General features: G+C 42.3%; 1 protein-coding gene across 4 annotated transcripts in view; it reads right to left on the reverse strand.

Moving 5' to 3' along the window:
• LOC114656379 (nck-associated protein 5-like) overlaps positions 1 to 25,659 on the reverse strand; it is a 771,015-nt gene that overhangs the window by 380,545 nt on the left and 364,811 nt on the right. For all 4 annotated transcript variants that reach the window (XM_028807983.2, XM_051930744.1, XM_051930745.1 and 1 more), the window contains one exon: positions 16,605 to 16,738. In XM_028807983.2, coding sequence (XP_028663816.2) covers positions 16,605 to 16,738 — 134 coding nt within the window. The remainder of the gene's footprint in view (positions 1 to 16,604; positions 16,739 to 25,659) is intronic.

Raw genomic sequence — 25,659 nt, forward strand, 5'->3', positions numbered from 1 at the left:
CTTCCGGGTCAAGGACCAAGAAAGGATTGTGGGAAATCCCAGACGGCGAGCTGAGCTGGGTGGTAGGGTGGCTAAGTGTCTGGGAGTGTGGAGGATTGTGAATTATTGTAGGTTATTATTATTGTATGAGTATTGTGGAGAGGAGGGTGCTTTGTGCACGTGTTTGTCCAAATAAATATTATTATTGGACTTTTATCTGGTGTCTGACGTCTGGTCTGAGGGTTCAAGGGGTCGACAGTGCCTCTATTTGTCACTATATATATATATATATATATATATATATATATATATATATATTGCACAGTTCATTGAATGTGCTTGCAGTGGAGGGTTTCTCTGATAATTATTCCATGTTTTCTGTGAATTTCTGGACTTTTGACCTCTGGACTTTCTTGTGACGATTCTTGGGAATTTGATGTGAATGTGTTGCCGTCACTTCACCTGCCTGTGCTCCAATTGGAAAAACAAAAGAAATGTAGTCAAATGTATCTGAAATGTTGAAAGCCACCTTGGATAAAGGCATCCAGCAAATAAACAAACCTAAATTTGGGGTGAAACGATTAGCACCGTTATTACTTAATGAACTAACTTAATATTAAACATTAAGCCGAGATGAACTGCAGATGTGCTTGGCATTAAATGAACTTACAGATCCTTGCTGTGTTTCACCATGGCATGGATTTTGGATAATTTTGTTGTATTCTGCAAATCACGTTCAATAGATGTATGGGAACCGCTAACTGATTATGTTATAATTCGTCTTCAAAGAATGACTGCTTTGTTTCTTTGATGTTTAGCTTTGCTGTACTTGACATGACAAGGCAGGTATGTCACTTCTGGACTAGAACTAAAGACTCATGAATTGCAAATGAAGACTTTTCTTTTTTGATTTGTGTTCTGTTGATGTATTTACTGTACACAGAACACACAGTAGCTTTCCCTGTGAAAAAGTCATAGCCGTGAAAAAAAAAAAAAAAAATCAATTAGGTTTTGTCTCTTCTGAAGAAATCGATGGATGTGGCTTTGAAAAGCAGATACCTTCAAGAACTTTTTAAGGCTCGCCAAAAACTTTAATGTGCATCATGTTCTCCATTCATAATCAAAGATTTAGTGTATATTGGAGAGGTTGAGGTGGCGTGAGGATCTCACTTGCACCTGCCATGTCAGTTATATGGGGTTTGCCTATGGGTGCCCCAACACTTCATGACTCTCTGTGGTTTCTCTTACTGCATGTACATATACTGTACATATACATATATATTGTGGCCTGCAAGGGGCACACCAGCTCCCCAGACCTAACACAGACAGATGCAAACACAAATTTCAGCACAACACAATCTTTTATTTTGCTGTGGGAAATGCTTTCCAGGTTTCCCACACAGTGTAAAGCACAAGAAAGCACACAGCACTCTGTCTCTCCTTCTGCCACCTCTCTTCCTCCAGCAAGCACTGGTCTACTCCTCTTCCCAACTCTGGCTCCTGGAGCAGTGACAGGAAGCTCCTGTTAAATAATACCTGGAAGTACCACCAGTATCCCAAAAGCTTGGCCTGGGAGCACTTCTGGGTAAGGCTGGAGCCCTACAAACGCCCCGAAGCAACCCCTGGTGGCACCCATAGCACCCAAAAGGGCTGAGTCAAAGAACTCCAATTCCTCTGATGCTCTGTGGGAAACCATGGCACTCTGCAGGAAACCATCCTTCTACCTCATGGGCTCCATTACACCACATACATTTATATATATATATATATATATATATATATATATATATATATATATATATTGTGAAGGACAGCCGGGTCCCAAGCCCGGCAGGGACGCCCCTACTGCATCTGTTCCGGGGGAGCTACCATGGACAGTTCAATACCTCCCCCGGGATGCTTGGTGGCAGCCTCCCTGGCAGACGATGATTCCCCAACCGGGCGCATGGCTCCATGGGAGATGGAGTCCTCCACAGCCTGGTTGGGGGCTCGAATGGCCGCCAGGGGGAGCTGCATGGACTTTGCAGCCCAGCTGGTCAATTCCTCAGCCCCACCCGGAAATGCAATTAGGCCCAGGTGATCAAGCACCTGGAATACTTCCGGGTGGGGTATAAAAAAGGGCCAGCCACCATCACTCGGGAGAGCCAGAGTCGGGAGGAGGAGGACTAAGCCTGAGGAGGAGTGGTGGTGAAGAGAAGAGTGTGGTAATATTTGTGAGTGTTTTGGGACTGTGTTGGGCCTGTGGGACACAGGAAAGGCGTGCCCCACGGCTAAGGAGTGTGCTTTATTTAAGTACATGCCTCTGTCTGAGTCTGTGCCGGGTTGGGCGCTATATAGCGCCGTTCACAATATATACTGTATATACAGTAATCCCTCCTCCATCGCGGGGGGTTTGTGTTTCAGAGCCACCCGCGAAATAAGAAAATCCGCGAAGTAGAAACCATATGTTTATATGGTTATTTTTATATTGTCATGCTTGGGTCACAGATTTGCGCAGAAACACAGGAGGTTGTAGAGAGACAGGAACGTTATTCAAACACTGCAAACAAACATTTGTCTCTTTTTCAAAAGTTTAAACTGTGCTCCATGACAAGACAGAGATGACAGTTCCGTCTCACAATTAAAAGAATGCAAACATATCTTCCTCTTCAAAGGAGTGCGTGTCAGGAGCAGTGACTGTCACAGAGATAGAGAGAAGAGCAAACAGATCAATAGGGCTGTTTTTTCTTTTAAGTATGCGAAGCACCGCGGCACAAAGCTGTTGAAGGCGGCAGCTCACACCCCCTCCGTCAGGAGCAGGGAGAGAGAGAGAGAGACAGAGAAAAATCAATACGTGCCCTTCGAGCTTTTAAGTATGCGAAGCACCGTGCAGCACAGCATGTCGTTTCAGGAAGCAGCTGCACTATATCACTATATGCGCTATATCGCGCTTCGCCTTTCGCGGCTTCACTCCATCGCGGATTTTATATGTAAGCATATTTAAATATATATCGCGGATTTTTTGCTGGTTCGCGGATTTCTGCGGACAATGGGTCTTTTAATTTCTGGTACATGCTTCCTCAGTTGGTTTGCCCAGTTGATTTCATACAAGGGACGCTATTGGCAGATGGATGAGAAGCTAACCCGGCTTACTTTTCTCTCTCTCTTGCGCTGACTTTCTCTGATCCTGACGTAGGGGGATTGAGCAGGGGGGCTGTTCGCACACCTAGACGATACGGACGCTCGTCTAAAAATGCTGAAAGATTATCTTCACGTTGCTACCTTCTGTGCAGCTGCTTCCTGAAGCGACATGCTGCACGGTGCTTCGCATACTTAAAAGCTCGAAGGGCACGTATTGATTTCCGATTGTTTGTTTCTCTCTCTCTCTCTCTCTCTCTCTCTCTGCTCCTGACGGAGGGGGTGTGAGCTGCCGCCTTCGACAGCTTTGTGCCGCGGTGCTTTGCATACTTAAAAGCCAAACAGCCCTATTGATTTGTTTGCTTTTCTCTATCTCTCTGACATGCTCTGCTCCTGACGCGCACTCCTTTGAAGAGGAAGATATGTTTGCATTCTTTTAATTGTGAGACGGAACTGTCATCTCTGTCTTGTCATGGAGCACAGTTTACACTTTTGAAAAAGAGACAAATGTTTGTTTGCAGTGTTTGAATAACGTTCCTGTCTCTCTACAACCTCCTGTGTTTCTGCGCAAATCTGTGACCCAAGCATGACAATATAAAAATAACCATATAAACATATGGTTTCTACTTCGCGGATTTTCTTATTTCGCGGGTGGCTCTGGAACGCAACCCCCGCGATGGTGGAGGGATTACTGTATACAGTTTATATAGATATTGTCAAGAGGGGGGCTGAACGCATACTTGCTCTCTTTGTTGTGTCCAACTACTGTGCCTATAACAAGTTTTCACAACCCTTGGACGTTTTCACATTTTATTGTTTTACAACACACTTACGGTGCCATAGAGCCCTTAGAACATATTTTGCCCAAGTCAGTGGTCAATTTATGTATGTAAATATACGTATTACCGTAGTTATGTTTCTTTTTTGTGTTCCTTTCCTTTAGATTTTTCTGCTCCGTGTGCACATGATGGCATTCAATGAATCATTTGAGCTCTTTCAGCTAGAAGTTAATCTACTTGAACTTTACACATAAATCTACTTGGAACTTTAGACATAAATAAATGACCAGTTTCTGACAATTAGCTGCAGGTGAAAATGCCAGTATATGAGAGCACATTGTAATTCACATCCACGTCTTATAAACAACAGGAATTAATTACTTTTTAAGCAAAAACCAGTGAACCGAAGAGACTCAATAAAATCCTATAATTTAAGATGCTAGGGGAAAAAAAAATACTTATCTGCACTTGTGCTGCCTGGGACTTCTGAATGCAGAAGGTGACAAACAAGAGAGCTAATGAATAAAAGACTTCATTTACAAGCAGGAATTAGCCGCTGATTAGGAATGTGGCACCATCAAGAACTTGACGTCAGTGAGCCCAATCCACACAACCGCCCCCACCACCGTCAGACCATCGCCTCATAATTGAACTAAATTACAAATTACGTAACCGATTCTGTTGACATGAAGACAGTACTCTTGCCCAGTGTATCGGGGGGTCTTCAGTTCAAACGTTTGACCCCCCTTGTAAAAGGGTTTCATGTTGTGGGCTACTTTTGCCTTAACAGAGTTATCGATTTAACAATATTTTAGCGAAAAATGCCTGCTTTTTGTATGTTTCTGAGTATTTGAGTGGATGACTACATGATGATTACGTGACACAAGTAACGTGAGATTTTTTTTTTTCGTGGACATCTTGATTTTGTTTACTGTTTCGACTATCATCGAAACATAAACTTTATTAGCTTCGTTTTGCATGAAAACATGAGATTCAAAATATTTCCTAGCCATCGCTACAAACCACGTGGTGTAAGTAACATCGAAAAACAAAAAAATTTGGACATGAGCATCGGTCGGCTTTGCACCTTTGGAAACGAATTACCCAAACTATTCTATAACATTTCAGTAATTATTTACCGCTCTGATACTGATCTTTCTGATCATAAAATAGGTCGTTGAGATAGCTATTGATGAGAAGAATTCATAGTTAATTGCAGAATTACAGTATTTGAGGGTTCCTCTCGAGTGCCTCTTTCTCTCGCACGATTTGGCTCAAAAACTAATCAGCACATCGTCATCTCATAACAAGCTTAATTTTCGATTTTCAACTTCCAGCCGTTTTAACTCTAGACCATCGTCAAGAAACTGTGACACACACACACACACACACAGAGAGATGGACACACACCCATCCTAGACATATGGATGTTTACGGTATTTGGGAGCCTAAAATGTTGAGATCCGTCGAAAACCGGAGATCAAAATCTTTGACAAATCTAAAGCTTAGACAAGAAGACAAGAGGACGCAGAGAAATACAGTGTTTGGGTGGAGTATTCCATTCATTCCAGGGCTGTGGAGTCGGTACACAAAACCTTCAACATCTATTCTTCAATTTATTGTACAACTGCCTCTGATTCCTCAAAATGTCTGGTACCACCGACTCCGATTCTGACTCCTCAATTTATGGTACCACCAATTCCAACATCAACTTCTCAGTTTATGGTACCACTGACTATGACTCTGACGCCTCCATTTATTTATACCATCAACTCCGACCCCTTAATTTATTGTACCTGCAAATCCAACTACAGCTCATCTATTTGTAATTAGACTAATTTTTTTTACCACGTTGATTGAAAGCACGCAACATACAAGTTTCATGACACTTCGTCACTGTCATCAAGAATCATCAGGCTGCTTTTTAGCACCTTAATGTTCGGGTTTACAGGTTGTTGCAATGCCGCTGTGGCTTTTTTATCTTCTCATATACAAAGTATACAAAAAGTATTGTAATTGTCCAAAAATTCAATTTTGGGATTTTGATGAATCTCAACATTTTAGACCTCCCTGAGTCCAATTCCCTTTATCATTGGGAAAATATTTTAATCATCCAAAAATTCGATTTCGAGATTTGGATGAATCTCAACGTTTTAGACCTCCCTGAGTCAGATTTGACTTTCTCGTAGGGAAAGCATTGTACAGTAATCCCTCCTCCATCATGGGGGTTGCATTCTAGAGCCACCCGCGAAATAAGAAAATCCGCGAAGTAGAAACCATATGTTTATATGGTTATTTTTATATTGTCATGCTTGGGTCACAGATTTGCGCAGAAACACAGGAGGTTGTAGAGAGACAGGAACGTTATTCAAACACTGCAAACAAACATTTGTCTCTTTTTCAAAAGTTTAAACTGTGCTCCATGACAAGACAGAGATGACAGTTCTGTCTCACAATTAAAAGAATGCAAACATATCTTCCTCTTCAAAGGAGCAAACAAATCAATATGGCTGTTTGGCTTGTAAGTATGCGAAGCACCGCGGCACAAAGCTGTTGAAGGCGGCAGCTCACACCCCCTCCGTCAGGAGCAGAGAGAGAGAGAGAGAGAGAGAGAAAAAAAAAATCAATATGTGCCCTTTGAGCTTTTAAGTATGCGAAGCACTGTGCAGCATGTCGCTTCAGGAAGCAGCTTGCACAGAAGGTAGCCAACGTGAAGATAATCTTTCAGCATTTTTAGACGAGCGTCCATATCATCTAGATGTGCGAACAGCCCCCCTGATCACACCCCCTACGTCAGGATCACAGATAGTCAGCGCAAGAGAGAGAGAAAGAAAACTAAGCTGGGTAGCTTCTCAGCCATCTGCCAATAGCGTCCCTTGTATGAAATCAACTGGGCAAACCAACTGAGGAAGCATGTACCAGAAATTAAAAGACCCAATGTCCGCAGAAACCCGCGAAGCAGCGAAAAATCCGCGATATATATTTAAATATGCTTACATATAAAATCCGCGATGGAGTGAAGCCGCGAAAGGCGAAGCGCGATATAGCGAGGGATTACTGTAATCATCCAAAAATTTGATTTCAAGATTTGGATGAATTTCAACGTTTTAGACCTCCCTCAGTCAGATTTACTTTCTCGTAAGGAAAGTATTTTAATCGTCCAAAAATTCAATCTCGAGATTTGGATGAATTTCAACATTTTAGACCTCCCTGAGTCAGATTTACTTTCTCGTAGGGAAAGTATTATAATTTTTTATTGTAATAATTGTGAATTTCCCCTTGGGATTAATAAAGTATCTATCTATATATCTATCTATCTATTTGTCCAAAAATTTGATTTCAAGATTTGGATGAATCTCAACGTTTTAGACCTCCCTGAGTCCAATTACCTTTCTCATAGGGAAAGCGTTGTAATCGTCCAAAAATTTGATTTCAAGATTTGGATGAATTTCAACGTTTTAGACCTCCCTGAGTCAGATTTACTTTCTCGTAAGGAAAGTATTTTAATCGTCCAAAAATTCGATCTCGAGATTTGGATGAATTTCAATATTTTAGACCTCCCTGAGTCAGATTTACTTTCTCGTAGGGAAAGTATTGTAATTTTTTATTGTAATAATTGTGAATTTCCCCTTGGGATTAATAAAGTATCTATCTATCTATCTAGCTAGCTAGCTATCTAGCTAATTGTCCAAAAATTTGATTTCAAGATTTTGGTGAATTTCAACATTTTAGACCTCCCTGAGTCCGAAAAATTACCATTTTTGAAATTGTGTGTGTGTGTGTGTGTGTGTGTGTGTGTCTCTATGTATGTATGTAACATGACAACTTGAGTATGCGTTCACTTAGGTCAACCAAATTTTACATACAAGAATTAGTTACAAAATGTAGATTTCTATTACCTTTTTTGCTGTTTTTGTTAATCAGAAGTGGTACTTTACCTTTTATTCATGCAGCTGCAGAGTCCAATTTATTCAACTTTACATTTATAATAAATGTTCGATATATTATTAATTTGATTTGATTTGTTGTTGATGGTTCTTTAATGTACATAATATAAAAATCTAATCATTGTCTTGCGATTTACTCCTCAATTATCCATCCCCATATCTGAGTATACGAGAAAGTCAAGGGGAGACCACTCCCGATTTTTTTTTGTTTAATCTAAGATTTACTTTTGTACCATTTTCGCATTACTTTCAATGCTATTTTTGTCTTCCCGTTGTTAAGGTTGCCACCCCCCATGTTGTTAGGGGTGTGCCCTCAGAGGTTAGTGACTCTCGTTAACAACGTGACAGGTTTAAGATGTTACCCATCATGTGACCATTTCCCTATCTGAGTTTACGTGTCGGAGACTAGGAGTCCCAAAGTACCAAGTCCCCACTAGAGAGGGAAATCTCATCAAAAACCCCAGACTAGATACAAAAGGGCCTCAAAGAATTTTTGCAAAATTAAAGATTTTTCTTAAACCCTAGATGCTAAACCTTTCATTAGTTTTTAGCTTTTTTTTAAAAATCTAAGATTTTCTAGGTGAGGCCACTCCCGATTTTTATATTATTTAATAAATAATACATGCAAGATTAAAAAGTAGGCTATATTTTTTGTCAAAAGGCAAGAAGAAAAATTAGCTTAATGGAAATAGTATACATGAGATTGTAAATTGTAACACATTATATTACAATTTACATTTAGCCTGAATCATTTTGACCGACACCGACTCCTGTAACCCACTAATGGCTTGTGACTCCACAGTCCTGTTTAGCACATCCATTCATTTTCTAATTCTGCTTATTCATAAAAAGGTCTCAAGGAGCTTATCCCAGCATGCACTGGGTGCAAGCCGGGAATAACACCCACACACCCCAACTGGACTTGTGGCAGGAAACTACATAAGCCAGAGGGAACTCACTTGGACATGGAAACTCCACACATCCACACCCAGGCCTTGAACCCTGGCCTCTCTGTTGTGCAACAGCAGCACTCCCACTACACTACCGGGCCGTCCACCGGAGTCTTCATTTCATTTCAGATTTTGCATAGCCAAGGTGCTGCATGTCACCACCTGCAAGCTCAACGATAATCCTCATTATCAAAAAGCGTGGAGTATCTTCTGATGAAACCAAACCTCAAACATACTGTAGAGCTACGGACAATTCCATAAGGAAGTTTAACGGTTACTAGACTTAGCCAATAAGGAGAAGAAAGTTAGCATTTATCATTGATTTCTATTGAATTTGTTTTACTTGTTTAGCACTCTTCATAGGCTCAGAGCACTTAAACATAGCAACCATAAAACAATAACGGTAAATAAATCAGCCTTACAGCATTTACACTCATTTGCACACATATAAAATTAAACACACCGGAGAAGAGAAACAAATATCAATCCATCCATCCATCATCCAACCCGCTATATCCTAACTACAGGGTCACGGGGGTCTGCCGGAGCCAATCCCAGCCAACACAGGGTGCAAGGCAGGAAACAGACCCCGGGCAGGGCGCCAGCCCACCGCAGACAAATATCAATGATTAACAAATAAAAACATCATTGTGAGCCCCCCATTTTCTTAACCCACTTATCCAGAGACAGAATCACAGGGCAGGTGGAGCCGATCCTTGCAAGCACAGGGTGAGAGGCCAATCCCTGGACAGTCCATCGTCCGGTTAACACACACACAAACATACAACAAGCATTGCCAATACACCTCATCTTCATGTTTACAGACTGCCTCACACATCCAGATTAGGATCCGGAGTGCAGCCATGCGACGGGTGATACCTCAGCACCACACTAGTTCAGATGGAGTTGGAACAGTGTGAGGTTTTTAATGGTGGCTGGAGTGCCAATTCTGCCACCAACGCCCAAGTTTTTCCCTGCAGGAGCCTACATGCAGGGATGGATGCAGATTAACGTCATACCTGAGACGGAGCAATTGCAGGTTAAGGGCCCAACAGAGCAGAGTCCCTTTTGACATTTTACGGGATCCAAACTGGCAACCTTTCCGATTGCTTGTGCAGATCCCTAGCTTCAGAGCCACCACTCCGCCCATGTAGATGGAATTAAACTCCAACCAGGAGCTTGGCGCTGTGGCCTTAATGCCTTTTCTCTTCCTCCCTCTGCAGAAGCAGTGATTGACGGCCACGCCCCTAATGACATCACTCCTGGCTCCTGACCAGCTGAGCCCGCCTCTTCCTGTCCTCCCAAGAGAAAACCATCGCGGTCGCCATCTTGGAGCCCAATAGAGAGCATCTCACGTCTTTAACGACAATACTATTCTGATTTTGTACTTGGTTTACAAGCACCGGCACTTCGTCCGTGTTCTTTCTTGTTCTTACACCACACGGCTAATCACAGCAAAACAGACTTAAATTAAAATAACAACAGAAATCTGGTTTGATGGCAGAAGAAAGGAAAATTTAAAACTGGGTCAAAAACGTGCCACCTCTTTGTCACTTGTTACATTTGTCTTTAGCACCTTTACTTTTTCTCCTGGATAAATTCACTCAGCAAAGGCAAATCTGCAGAACAAATGTTAACAATAAATGACGCTCCTCGGGAAAGTACCTGCAGCCTGAAAGCCACACCATGGAATGAATGCAAAATTAAGGGGACACACTTTTGTCACTGTCCCTTTAATTCTAAAAGCAGGTGGAGCCGATCCGAGCAAGTAGAGGGTGCAGGGCCAATCAATTCAGCATTGCCTATTCACCTAATCTGCATGTCTACAGACCGCCCGACGAAGCTCACTGCAATAAAAACTTGACTTAAAATAAACAGCAGAGATTTGATTTGACAGAAGAAGAGAGGAAAATTTAAAACTGGATCAAAAAACGCGTCACCTCTTTTTCACTTGTCACATTTATCATTTTGTAACACGTCTATAGCGCCTTTACATTTCTTCTGGATAACTTCATTCAGCAAAGTCAAGTCTGCACAACAAATGCTAACAATAAACGGCCCTCCTCGGGAAAGCACCTGCAGCCTGAAAGCCACACCAAAGAATTAATGACAAATTAAAAAGGACCCTTCTTTTGTCACTGTCACTTTAACTCTTTCAGGGCTGATTCAGGGGTAGAGGACAGTAATCAGCTGTAAACTGCGACAAAACTCATTTTAACCTTTAAGTTTGACCCTCTTTGCTAGAAGGAACGTGTCACACACGTGCGCATGGGAGGCAGCTAAAGGGCTTGAGTGACGGCAGTTCTGAGGCATGCTGGGAGGTGGCAGAGTGCACTGACTCTTTTTCTCTCTTTCCTGTAAACCATTCCCAGGAGATTCCATCTGGCTCTCTTGATGTCACTTTCGGGACCGAGCCAATGGAAGGAGACCTTACCGGCTCCGGCCCCTCTGACGTCACGTCCGGGCTCGAACCAATGGCTAAAGAACATGGGGCCGATCCTTATGACCTCACTTCCTGTCTTGCCCTTTTTCCTAATTCCTCAGTCTTGTTTTGGACTCAGTTGTATGCACATCAGTGCTGTTTATTTTGATAAAAAAAACGACTTTGCAGCCAGGATACCAGATTATACGGGTGGCTGCCCCAAACCTTCATCTGAATATGTCTCATTTTTGTGACAACAGTTAAGTAGCTTTGTTGATTTAATCACGATTCCCTGCGTGAGTAGCGAAGAGCAAACAACCTCTAAAATGGCATCGACATCTGGCGAGAGACTAAATACGCCATGGACGTTTTACATACTATCGCTGAATCGGACTCTGACTTGTCGGACTTGGAATTTGATGCAAGTGATCAGGAGACGGACATCGAATACGAAAGTGAGAAACCGGCATCGCCTGATCGGTCGCTGATCATCGGTCCTGATCGGTGTAGCGTTCGCCTGGGAGGACCACCACTTATGATGACAAGAGGTACAAACCATATTACGTCACACCGCTACTGCCACTGCCGCCTACCTGCTGTGCGAAGGCAGCCAGCCCACCCTGTAGTTCCTGCTGGCCATCGAGGTGCCCCTGCGCAGCCACTGCCTCCAGAGATGCCGAACATGCGCCAACAGCAACCACGGCATGTAGCAACAGACGTTTTATGTTGATTTATGTGTGAAACCATTGCTTCGTGTGCTTTCCAGAAAACTGAGTTGTTTGGAGAAAATATTCAGCCCTCAAAACCTGAGGGAACGGTCCGTACCCACATCCAAGGATGGAATGAAGGTGACTGCGTGGGTTTTAATTCCCATGTAGCTTTTAATGCAAGAAACAGATTGTAAAATCTACTTAATTACAACTAGAAGAGTCAACAGTGACTTTTTTTTTGTCACAATAATTGATTTAATTGTTTGTTCATCTTTCAGGCCTGCTTCCTAGCAGCACGGGGCACAGACACAAAGCGGGCACGCGTATTCCAACAGTTGTGAAATGAACCCAATCGCTACAGAAGGATTAAAAAGCCCTAATTTGTGCTGCAACACAAGCTTTTATTATTTTCCAGGTCATTGCCCACCCCCCCCCCTTGTTAGTTTTCTTATTTCTTCAATTATTGCCCCCAATTTTAAATGCGTTAAGAAATTTTCTACTTGCCCCACCGCAACGTGAGCATTTTTGTTTGTTTTCTAAATGGCAGAGTGTTTTTGTAAAGCATAATACATCTAAAATAAATCCAAGAGTATCCATTAGACAGAATTAGTCATAGAAACGCTAAATGCCGGGGGCTCTTAACTCCAATCACGTAAAGCCTCTGCGAGGGGGCAGCGCCGGAGCCGAATCCCCTCATGTGCTTTAAATAATACAATGTTTGAAATCCAGCAATCCAGCGTTAGTGATACAAATTGAAAATATCATTCAATGAGCACCACAATACAAGTCATTTGTCAGACCCCTACAGATCCATGATGGATAATCTCCGATTTGCTCCAAAAAAATAAAAAATCACGCATAAAGCCTCTGGCTATATCTTGGTGGCAGATGCTGGCATTATGCAAATAGCGACCAAATGTGAAAGAATTTGTATTTTTGATGGCAGTTTTAAAACCCGTATTGCAAAAGCCAGACGTTAAATAAGACTCAAAGCGTGACGCTGACCCTCGTGATGGTGGCTGCGCAATGTGCTTTTATTTCATTCTGATCAAATGTATGTGTTATCGGCAATGTATGAAAGGCAGGCATTGTATAGAATGTGTCCTGCGGTGGGTTGGCACCCTGCCCAGGATTGGTTACTGCCTTGTGCCCTGTGTTGGCTGGGATTGGCTCCAGCAGACCCCCGTGACCCTGTGTTCGGATTCAGCGGGTTGGAAAATGGATGGATGGATGTATAGAACGCCTATGCAATATATAGAATGCCTGGCATTTTTTTGGGCAAAGTATGAAATATCCAAATTATTTTAATATTATATATACTTTCCCTAGGCATTGTATGTAATACCTAGACATTATATAGGATGACAAATGCTATTTAGGCAAAGTATTAAAAGAGAGTCATGAAAAGGTTTTGATTGAAAAGATGTATATGAAAATGAAAGAAATACAAAATAAAGTATAGGACTTTCTTATTGAGGAAAACAAGAGAAAATAAAATATGAACCAACTTGTTGCAACAAGGAAGGAAAGAGTTTTATTTTAAATTGCACTGAAATGCAAATGGGGAAATCTCCGTCTGAGGCGAGCGTCGAAAGAAACGTCATTAACGGGAGTATTTTATATTTTTACCGGTTTGTCTTTTGGCATTGCATAGAATTGCCTAGGAAATGTATGACATATTAATCATTTCATACTTTGACGTCCAATTTTTGGCACTCTATACAATTTCATACATTGCCGGTAACATATGCATTAAATAAAACAAAAAGGAAAACACAGTGACAGCTAGAAAAATAAAAAGTAATGAAGACCAAACTTACAGATTTCAGTTGACCGCTCGTGCGTTTAGCTTAAAACTCTACAGACCGCTGCAACACCCGAGGAGACGTTAAACCATAAAGGCTGGGAATTGCAGGTGTCAGTCCAAGGTGGCTTGGGCCCACTTTGTTCATCATCATACGATTACTTACCTGCTATACTGCCACCCGCTTCCACCCTTATATGCCAGAAATCACCACACTGCCTCCTTCTACTTCTTCATCTTAACCCACTTTCAGGTGGGGTCGATCCACCTGCTCAACCTTCTCCAACACCTCCACCCCAGTCAGACCCTTTCTTCCTTCAAGTCTTCTTTTACTTCCATCCACCTCCATTTTGCCCTCTCCTGTTTTCCAGTCCCCTGTATTTCCATTCCCGTCACTTTTGTCCCCCATATTCATTATCTCTCCTTGTCTCTTGTGATGATTGATGAAAAATTCGACAAAGTGTTTGCTGGGTTCGCCCAGTGACTTTTTTCACCAAATTCTTTAGCACTGAAAATTCACCATGCAGGCGTCTTAGAGGAACATTTATTTTTTCCCAGAGCCCCATGATGCCTTGCAAAGTCAGAATAACATGACAGAGCTTTAGCAGCCATGCTGGATCGGGATGACGCTGCCTGATCTGCGCTACCTGCCTGATTTACATCATAGATGCCTACTGTACCCTGCCCGGGTATTTGTTTCTACCTTGTGCCCTATGCTGGCTGGGATTGGCTCCAGCAGACCCCCGTGACCCTGTAGTTAGGATATAGCGGGTTGGATAATGGATGGATGAATGGATGCCTACTGTAAGCATGTATTCCAATGTACACTATATGGTGATGATTCTGATAATAATGATGATTACAATAATAATGATGATTATGATAATAATGATGGTTACAATAATAACGATGATTACGATAATAATGATGGTTAAAATAATGATGATTACAATAATAATGATGATTGCGATAATAATGATGATTAAAATAATAATGATGATTACAATAATAATGATTACGATAATAATGATGATTACAATAATAACGGTTAAAATAATAATGATGATTACGATAATAATGAGGATTACGATAATAATGATGGTTACAATAATAACAATGATTACGATAATAACGATGGTTAAAATAATAATGATGATTACAATAATAACGATGATTACGATAATAATGATGGTTAAAATAATGATGATTACAATAATAATGATGATTGCGATAATAATGATGGTTACAATAATAATGATGATTACAATAATAATGATGATTACAATAATAATGATGGTAAAAATAATAATGATGATTACGATAATAATGATGATTACAATAATAATGATGATTGCGATAATGATGGTTACAATAATAATGATGGTTACGATAATAATGATGGTAAAAATAATAATGATGATTACGATAATAATGATGATTACAATAATAATGATGGTTACAATAATAATGATGGTAAAAATAATAATGATGATTACGATAATAATGATGGTAAAAATAATAATGATGATTACAATAATAATGATGGTTACGATAATAACGATGATTACGATAATAACGATGGTTAAAATAATAATGATGATTACAATAATAACGATGATTACGATAATAATGATGGTTAAAATAATGATGATTACAATAATAATGATGATTGCGATAATAATGATGGTTACAATAATAATGATGATTACGATAATAATGATGGTAAAAATAATAATGATGATTACGATAATAATGATGATTACAATAATAATGATGAGTACGATAATAATGATGATTACAATAATAATGATGGTTACGATAATAATGATGGTAAAAATAATAATGATGATTACGATAATAATGATGATTACAATAATAATGATGGTTACAATAATAATGATGATTACAATAATAATGATGATTACGATAATAATGATGGTAAAAATAATAATGATGATTACAATAATAATGATGGTTACGATAATAATGATGGTAAAAATAATAATGATGATTACGATAATAATGATGATTACGATAATAATGATGGTTAAAATAATAATGATGATTACGATAATAATGATGGTTAAAATAATAATGATGATTACTATAATAATGATGGTCATGATAATAATGATGGTTACAATAATAATGATGATTACAATAATAATGATGGTGAAAATAATAATGATGATTACGATAATGATGATTACGATAATAATGATGGTTAAAATAATGATGATTACTATAATAATGATGGTTACGATAATAATGATGGTTGCAATAATAATGATGATTACAATACTTTTTACAGCACTGCCTCAACTGCCTCACACAAGCGTGAATAATTTAGGGCATGTACATGCATGTATGTGATGATGACACTGACCAATTGGAACTCCAGCTGGATTTGCACCCTACATGCTTTTAAACTCCCAGTATTTTCATTTGAGGGGTACATTGGAGGAAAAGGACATAAATATACTGTACTGTACACTGTACTGTAGTGACAGAAAAAATTACTGTTAAAAAAAAATCCTTATCTTTATTCCTTCTCACGTCTTAATTTTTTTAAGTTTTTATGGGAGTGAGCGTTGTAAACTCGAAACGTTGTATGTCGAGATGTTGTAACCCGAGGACTCCCTGTATAGTTTCGGGTTATGTAACACGCCGCAATTACAAAAGTAATGATTCCAACAAGGGAGCTAGCGCCCCCTGCTGGATAGACCAACCCCAGCTATTGTGATGTACAACATATTACAAAATACAGACACCAGTGATATTACAAGTTCACACTTTACAAGTGTTTGCGCAAAGGAGGATTTTGCTACGAAAGAAACGACGTTCACCCCCCAGCATGCGGTCCAAACGTGGAGGAAAAGCCAAAGTCGCACCCTACCTGGAAAACCGCTGCTGCAATGAGAGCATCTGATCTCTGCTGTGCTCCGACTCCACCGTCACCTCTCGGAGTCTCTTCTCACTTTCCAGTCTCAGACGTCTTTCTTCCTCCAACTCGTGTATCAGCTTCTCTCGCTGCGAACAAAGCAAGAGAACATTAGAATCACAGGGCTTCCACTGTCCACCAGGCCCGTGCGCCCATTTGTTCTTGCGATAGTTCGGCGTGTCCACGATAAAAAACTAAAAAAAAGAAAAACACTTAAAATCAACATTCAAACAGTATCGGTCTTTACTGGTTAAAACTTAGGACAGCGCTTGGCAATACTCATCACTTAACAGTTCCGAAAGGGAACAGTAACTTTGCTTATTACCCCTGAAATCTTCCTCTCTGATTCTGTTAGACTGTATACCTGACATTTTGAAGAAACGAGGTGAATCAGACTGGGGAGTTTGTTGGGCTTGTTATCCAGATTGTCCAGTGTTATTTTGTGATTTCGGTTCATACTACTGTTGGTATAAAGGAGCACCCCCCCCCCCCCATAGTGTTTCTTGACCAGGGGTGGGCAAAGTCAGTCCTGGAGGGCTGCAGTGGCTACAGGTTTTTGCTCCAACCCAGTTGCTTAATTAGAAAACAATCCTTGTCAATTGTTCAATTTCATAGCTGTTAGTGCTTTAACTCTGCCATGTCAAGTCATTCTCATATCCTACACTTATTTTTCCTTTCTAAGGATATCATCCAAATGATTTGAAATCTAAAACTGATGAGTAATTCTCAGTGCTTCAGTTTTTTCTCTTCACTTTCCTTCCAAGTATTTAATTAAACCAAATAGTGCACAATAAATACATACAAATGGAAACAAGCTAAATGGAGAAATGCCAGGCTGTTTTGTCATTTGCATCTTATTGCTGATAAAAAGCAATTAAAAACCAAGAATACAGCTGTTTAAGATTAAAATAAGCAATAAGAGTTTGAAATCTTAATGAGCGAGACAACTAAAGTGAAGCAGAAGTGTTACTTGAGCAATAAGATAGATAGATAGATAGATAGATAGATAGATAGATAGATAGATAGATAGATAGATAGATAGATAGATAGATAGATAGATAGATAGATAGATAGATAGATAGATAGATAGATAGATAGATAGATAGATAGATAGATAGATAGATAGATAGATAGATAGATAGATAGATAGATAGATAGATAGATAGATACTTTATTAATCCCAAGAGGAAATTCACATACTCCAGCAGCAGCATACTGATACAAAAAAAATATATATATTAAATTAAGAGTGATAACAATGCAGGTATAACAGACAATAACTTTGTACAATGTTAAATTTTAACGTTTACCCCCCCCCGGGTGGAATTGAAGAGTCGCATAGTGTGGGGGAGGAACGATCTCCTCAGTCTGTCAGTGGAGCAGGACGGTGACAGCAGTCTGTCGCTGAAGCTGCTCCTCTGTCTGGAGATGATACTATTAAGTGGATGCAGTGGATTCTCCATGATTGACAGGAGCCTGCTCAGCACCCGTCACTCTGCTACGGATGTCAAACTGTCCAGCTCCATGCCTACAATAGAGCCTGCCTCCTTCACCAGTTTGTCCAGGCGTGAGGCGTCCCTCTTCTTTGTGCTGCCTCCCCAGCACACCACCGCGTAGAAGAGGGCGCTCGCCACAACCGTCTGATAGAACATCTGCAGCATCTTATTGCAGATGTTGAAGGACATCAGCCTAATCGGCTCTGCCCTCTCTTGCACAGAGTATCAGTATTGGCAGTCCAGTCCAGTTTATCATCCAGCTGCACTCCCAGGTATTTATAGATCTGCACCCTCTGCACACAGTCACCTCTGATGATCACGGGGTCCATGAGGGGCTTGGTTCTCCTAAAATCCACCACCAGCTCCTTGGTTTTACTGGTGTTCAGTTGTAGGTGGTTTGAGTCGCACCATTTAACAAAGTCCTTGATTAAGTCCCTATACTCCTCCTCCTGCCCACTCCTGATGCTGCCCATGATAGCAGTGTCATCAGTGAACTTTTGCATGTGGCAGGACTCCGAGTTGTATTGGAAGTCCGATGTATATAGACTGAACAGGACCGGAGAAAGTACAGTCCCCTGCGGCGCTCCTGTGCTGCTGACCACAATGTCAGACCTGCAGTTCCCGAGACGCACATACTGAGGTCTGTCTGTAAGACAGTCCACAATCCATGCCACCAGGTATGAATCTACTCCCATCTCTGTCAGCTTGTCCCTAAGGAGCAGAGGTTGGATGGTGATGAAGGTGCTAGAGAAGTCTAGAAACATAATTCTTACTGCACCACTGCCTCTGTCCAAGTGGGAGAGGGATCGGTGTAGCATGTAGATGATGGCATCCTCCACTCCCACCTTCTCCTGGTATGTGAACTGCAGAGGGTCGAGGGTGTGGCGGACCTGTGGCCTTAGGTGCTGAAGCAGCAGCCACTCCATGGTCTTCATCACATGTGACGTCAGAACGACAGGCCGGAAATCGTTTAGCTCACTAGGACGTGATACCTTTAGGACTCGGGTGATACAAGATGTTTTCCAAAGCCTCGGGACTCTCCCCTGTTCCAAGCTCAGGTTGAAGATGTGCTGTAGAGGACTCCCCAGCTCCAACACACAGGACTTCAGCAGTCGTGGCGATACTCCATCCGGACCCAACCCAATTTGCTTTGCTCCTAAGGAGCAGAGGTTGGATGGTGTTGAAGGCGCTAGAAGTGCTTTTTATTAAACAATTGGGTTGGAATAAAAACCTGCAGCCACTGCAGCCCTCCAGGAATGACTTTGCCCACCCCTGTTCTTGACGCACTTCTCCTGAATAATTCGTTAGCCGAAAGTCCTCCGTGTTGTTGTGTCACAGAGAGGATGTGCAGCGTTGTTCATAATGGCACTCCGTTTTGTTTTATTTCTATTCTTTGCTACGACCTCCTGGGGGGTCCACAGTTTCCCATAGCCGAGCCTGCTCTTTTCAATAAGCTTGTTAATCCGGTGGTCCTCTCTTGAAGTGATGTTGCCAGCACAGCATGCCACAGTGGCCGTCAGAGACTTGTAGATGTGAAGGATGTCACTTCCCCCATCAAAGGGACACCATCTCCTAAGAGAGTAGAGTCTGCTCTGCCCCAGCCCCTTCTATAGATCCTCTGTGTTCAACCTGTCATTAATGTGGACCCCGACCCCCCCCCCCCCCCCAAGTACTTGTAGCAGTGGACCACCATTACATCCTCTCCTCCCTGAAGACTGAGTGGATATGGAGGCTCTTCGGTGGGGTGAAAGTTCATAAGCAGCTCCTCTTCCTTCTTACAGAAGCTCCAGATTTCTTAAAACTACATTTTCCCAAAAAAAAAACAACCACTGAAATTCCAAATTAATTAGTGTAGAAATTATTTCAAATTGAACCAGAGCCTCACACATTTATTTCACTAAGCCTCTTATTTCCCCCCTTTTCCCGAAGAGAGTCGTGTCATAAACTGTAAGCCTAAACCCCTCTTTAAGAGGAGATTTTGCAAATAAAGAAGGAGGCATTTGGCTCCGAATTGCAGCACATTTTTTCACACTCTTGAGAAAGATTAAAAATACAAAAGCCATCATGTGCAGTGATTGAAACAGCTCTGTATTTTGCCCACAAATGGGGACTGATTTGAAGTCATTAGGCATTATTATTTTTGTGCCCTGTTGCTAGAAATGCATAGAGCGTCACTGAATAATGCAAAGCTAAGCTTAGGGGGGCTACAGTTTGACAATTTCAAGTTCTGCTTTGCAGGACCGGTTTAAACGCTTTGTGCAAGTGAGCCATCCACCGCAGGTTTGTAATTCAAATGTAAATTTCTGCAGAGAATCTACTTTCGCTCTTTTCCTACAAGCCAACGCACCTTTTCGCATAAAGGGATAGGGAAAATAAACGGAACCCCCCCCCCCCCCCCCCCCCAAAAAAACACCAATTAGCTTTTAAGAAGGGACCATCTGAGTAGCTTCTGGGATGTGCAGTGGATGGAGAAAGGCTTCACTTTTCCCCATTGTGTTCACTTGAATTTATTCTTTTCCCTCATCAAGCAAAACTCACGACGACCGAGCGAAAGCAGGATGTTTGACATTTTTGCAAATTCATTACAAGAAAAGAAGAAACTGAAATATCCCATCGACACAACTGTTGGCAGCCATTCCAGCCTGGAGTCCCGTTTGCTTTGCACACCTGGATATTCGTGCCATTCGTCTCTGCAGATCCTCTCAAGCTCGGTCAGGTTGGATGGAGACCACCGGTCAACAGCTGCTGTCGGGTCTCTCTCCAGAGATCAGTCATTAAGTTCAAGTCCGGGCTGTGGATGGGCCATCCATCCATCCATTTTCCAACCCGCTGAATCCGAACACAGGGTCACGGTGGTCTGCTGGAGCCAATCCCAGCCAACACAGGGCACAAGGCAGGAACCAATCCCAGGCAGGGTGCCAACCCACCGCAGGACACACCCACACACCAAGCACACACCAGGGCCAATTTAGAATCGCCAATCCACCTAATCTGCATGTCTTTGGACTGTGGGAGGAAACCCACGCAGACACGGGGAGAACATGCAAACTCCACGCAGGGAGGACCCGGGAAGTGAACCCGTGTCTCCTAACTGCGAGGAAGCAGCGCTACCACTGCGCCACCGTGCCGCCCTGTGTGTGTGTATATATATATATATATATATATATATATATATATATATATTGATGGCATTCGTAGTCTGAATCACAATCTGATTGTATGGGTGGTTACCTACCAGGTAACGCTTGTGGTTGGTCAGCAAGTCGGCTAACATGCGCCACGGTGCCCTCTTTCAGTTGCGAGAAGCAGATCATAGAATGGTTGAATTAGTTTTACTGTCAAATAATGCAAAGAGTACCCGACACGTGTTTCGCCCTAATTCTGGGCTCGGAGGAAACTCACGCAGACACGGGGAGAACATGAAAACTCCACGCAGGGAGGACCAGGGGAAGCGAACCCAGGTCCCCAGGTCTCCCAACTGCGAGGCAGCAGCACTACCCACTGCGACACCATGCCGCCCTGTGGATGGGCCACTTAAAGGAATTCCCAGTGTCGTCCTAAAGCCCCTCCTGTGTTCTCTTTGATTTATCTCGCTGTAGGGTGAACCTTTGGATGAGTTGGGGGTCCAGAGCACTCTGGAGGATATTAGAACATTAGGACAATCTGAACGAGGACAGGCCATTCAACCTAACAAAGCTCGACAGTCTTATCTGTTGAGATTTGAAGGCCCCTAAAGTCCTGCTGTCCACCACACTACTCAGTCACTTATCCCAAGTGTCTGTGGTTCTCTGTGTGAAGATGAAAAACTTCCTAAAGTTTCTAACTGTGTCCCCATGTTCTTGATGAACACATTTTAAAGTCACCGTCTAGATCCACTGGACTAATTCCCTTCATCATTTTAAACACTTCAGGCAGGTCTCCTCTTCATCTCCATTTGCTTAAACTGTAAAGGCTCAGATCTTCTTATTCTTCCTAATAACTCATCCCCTGTAGCCCTGGAGTCAGTCTAGTTGCGCTTCCCCAGACTTTCTCTAGTGCTGATATTTCCGTTTTATAGCCTGGAGGCCAAAACTGTACACAGGACTCCAGATGAGGTGTTATAAAGCTTCAGCAGAACCTCGATACATCAGGGCATTATATAACCTGACATTCTGTTAGCCTTCTTAATGGCATCTGCACACCATCTGGCAGTTGTTAATGACAAGTCCACTACGACTCCCAAGTTATTTAGTCTTTAATCTTAACTCATCCCTTGTAGTCCTGGAATCTGCCTAGATGCTCTTCTCTGGACTTTTTCTAGTGCTGCTATGTCGTTTTAGTAATCTGGAGACCAACCAAATGAGGCCTCACCAGTGTGTTATAAAGCCTGAGCAGAACCTCCTGTGACTTGTACTCAACAGATCAAGGCACTATATAACCTGACATTCTGTTAGCCTTCTTCATGGCTGCTGAATATTGTCTGGAAGTTGATAGTGATGAGTTCACTACAACTCCTAAATCCTTTACTGTTTCTTCATAATTCATTCCCTTTAGTCCTGGGTCAGTCAAGTCGCTCTTCACTGGACTTTTTCCTGTGCTGTTATGTCCTTATGTAGACCAAAACTGCAACCAGCACTCCAGATGAGGCCTCACCAGTGTGTTATAAAGCCTGAGCAGAACCTCCTGTGACTTGTACTGCACACATCAAGGCGCTATATAACCTGACATTCTGTTAGCCTTCTTAATGGCTTCTGAACACTGACAGTTGATAGTGCAGAGACCACCATGACTCAGAAGTCCTTCAATCTGTCTTCATAACTCATCCCCTGTAGCCCTGAATCAGCCTAGATGTTCTTCTCTGGACTTCTTTTAGTGTTGTCTTTTAGTGTTATGTCCTTTTATAGACCAAAACTGCACCCAGTACTCTAGATGAGGCCTCACCAGTGTGTTATAAAGCATGAGCAGAACCTCCTGTAACTTGTACTCAACAGATCAAGGCACTATATAACCTGACATTCTGTTAGCCTTCTTCATGGCTGCTGAATATTGTCTGGAAGTTGATAGTGACGAGTTCACTACAACTCCTAAATCCTTTACTCTTTCTTCATAATTCATTCCCTTTAGTCCTGGGTCAGTCAAGTCGCTCTTCACTGGACTTTTTCCTGTGCTGTTATGTCCTTATGTAGACCAAAACTGCAACCAGCACTCCAGATGAGGCCTCACCAGTGTGTTATAAAGCCTGAGCAGAACCTCCTGTGACTTGTACTGCACATATCAAGGCGCTATATAACCTGACATTCTGTTAGCCTTCTTAATGGCTTCTGAACACTGACAGTTGATAGTGCAGAGACCACCACGACTCAGAAGTCCTTCAATCTGTCTTCATAACTCATCCCCTGTAGCCCTGAATCAGCCTAGATGTTCTTCTCTGGACTTCTTTTAGTGTTGTTATGTCCTTTTATAGACCAAAACTGCACCCAGTACTCTAGATGAGGCCTCACCAGTGTGTTATAAAGCATGAGCAGAACCTCCTGTGACTTGTACTCCACACATCAAGGCGCTATATAACCTGACATTGTGTTAGACTTTTTAATGGCTTCTGCATATAAAGCCTGAGCAGAACCTCATGTGACTTGTACTGCACACATCAAGGTGCTATATGACCTGACATTCTGTTAGCCTTCTTAATGACTTCTGAACACTGTCTGGCCATTGATGGTGACGAGTCCACTACAACTCCTAGGTCCTTCTCATAAGGTGGACTTTCAATTTTCAGACCTCCCATTGTGTATTCAAACCTCACATTTTGACTTCCCACATACGTATATATTACAGTATTTTAGATATCAATGCTCTTTTCAGCTTTGCATATTGTGATCTACTCAGTTAGCCAATAAAAGCGGTCATTTGCTTCACTTGTCACTGCTGCTAGATGTCGTTGTGTTTCAGCCCATCAGATGTATTAACATTGCATCATCCCTAAATGGCTGGCATGGCACATCACTCGACTACAATCCAGCAGCACAGAAATCATATAATAGAATAACATGAAATATGACCCGGGGTGCCCTTCAAACCGCTTATATTCATTTTTATTTCCTACTAATAACCACAGCCAACTTGTTTTGCCGAGTCAAGACGTAGTCATACGATGCCAGCTGAATAAAGCCGGGTGTTAACATTCAACAAAAGCAGCCTGTGGTCCGATGACTATTAGCGGACATCCCTTCTAAGGAAAAGATGCCCTTTGTGGAAGTCTTAATTGGGGGCCGGCAGCTTGCCCTAGCCAAGTGTACCACCTGAGACATGTTGAGAAATGGAGCTTCCAGCTTCGAGGGAAATGTTTTAAAATTCAGAAATTACTGCGACGCTGTCAGTAACACCGCTGGCTGGTCGAGATATAAAATTGTAGAGTCTGGTGACCTTTTCCTTTTTTTAGCTGTCACTGCCGGTGTGCCATGCATACCTTGTTGTCCATTTCTGAGTCGAGTGCTGTGGGACTGTCATTTTATTATTCTCCTTCACTCCGGGACAATTAGCCTTTGCACCACTTAATCCAGGAGTGTAGCCATAAGGAGAGCTGAGGAGACTTCATGCCAGCAAAGCAGTGGGTCCAGATGGAGTATCGCCATGACTGCTGAAGGCCTGTGCGCTGGAGCTGGGGAGTCCTCTACAGCACATCTTCAACCTGAGCTTGCAACTGGGGAGAGTCCCGAGGATTTGGAAAACATCTTGTATCACCCGAGTCCCAAAGGTATCACGTCCTAGTGAGCTGAACGATTTCCGGACTGTCACCCTGACGTCACATGTGATGAAGACCATGGAGCAGCTGCTGCTTGACCACCTGAGGCCACAGGTCCGCCACACCCTCGACCCTCTGCAGTTCACATACAAGGAGAAGGTGGGAGCGGAGGATGCCATCATCTACATGCTACACCGATCCCTCTCCCACTTGGACAGAGGCAGTGGTGCTGTAAGAATTATGTTTCTGGACTTCCCTAGCGCCTTCAACACCATCCAACCTCTGCTCCTTAGCGACAAGCTGACAGAGATGGGAGTAGACTCATACCTGGTGGCATGGATCGTGGACTATCTTACAAACAGACCTCAGTATGTGCGTCTCGGGAACTGCAGGTCTGACATTGTGGTCAGCAGCACAGGAGCGCCGCAGGGGACTGTACTTTCTCCGGTCCTGTTCAGCCTATATACATCGGACTTCCAATACAACTCGGTGTCCTGCCACGTGCAAAAGTTCACTGACGATACTGCTATCGTGGGCTGCATCAGGAATGGGTAGGAGGAGGAGTATAGGGACCTAATCAATGACTTTGTTAAATGGTGCGACTCAAACCACCTACAACTGAACACCAGCAAAACCAAGGAGCTGGTGGTGGATATTAGGAGGACCAGGCCCGTCATGGACCCCGTGATCATCAGAGGTGACTGTGTGCAGAGGGTACAGACCTATAAATACCTGGGAGTGCAGCTGGATGATGGACTGGACTGCCAATACTGATGCTCTGTGCAAGAGAGGA

Source organism: Erpetoichthys calabaricus, chromosome 8 (assembly GCF_900747795.2).
Source record: "Erpetoichthys calabaricus chromosome 8, fErpCal1.3, whole genome shotgun sequence".
In the NCBI taxonomy this organism is placed as follows: Eukaryota; Metazoa; Chordata; class Cladistia; order Polypteriformes; family Polypteridae; genus Erpetoichthys; species Erpetoichthys calabaricus.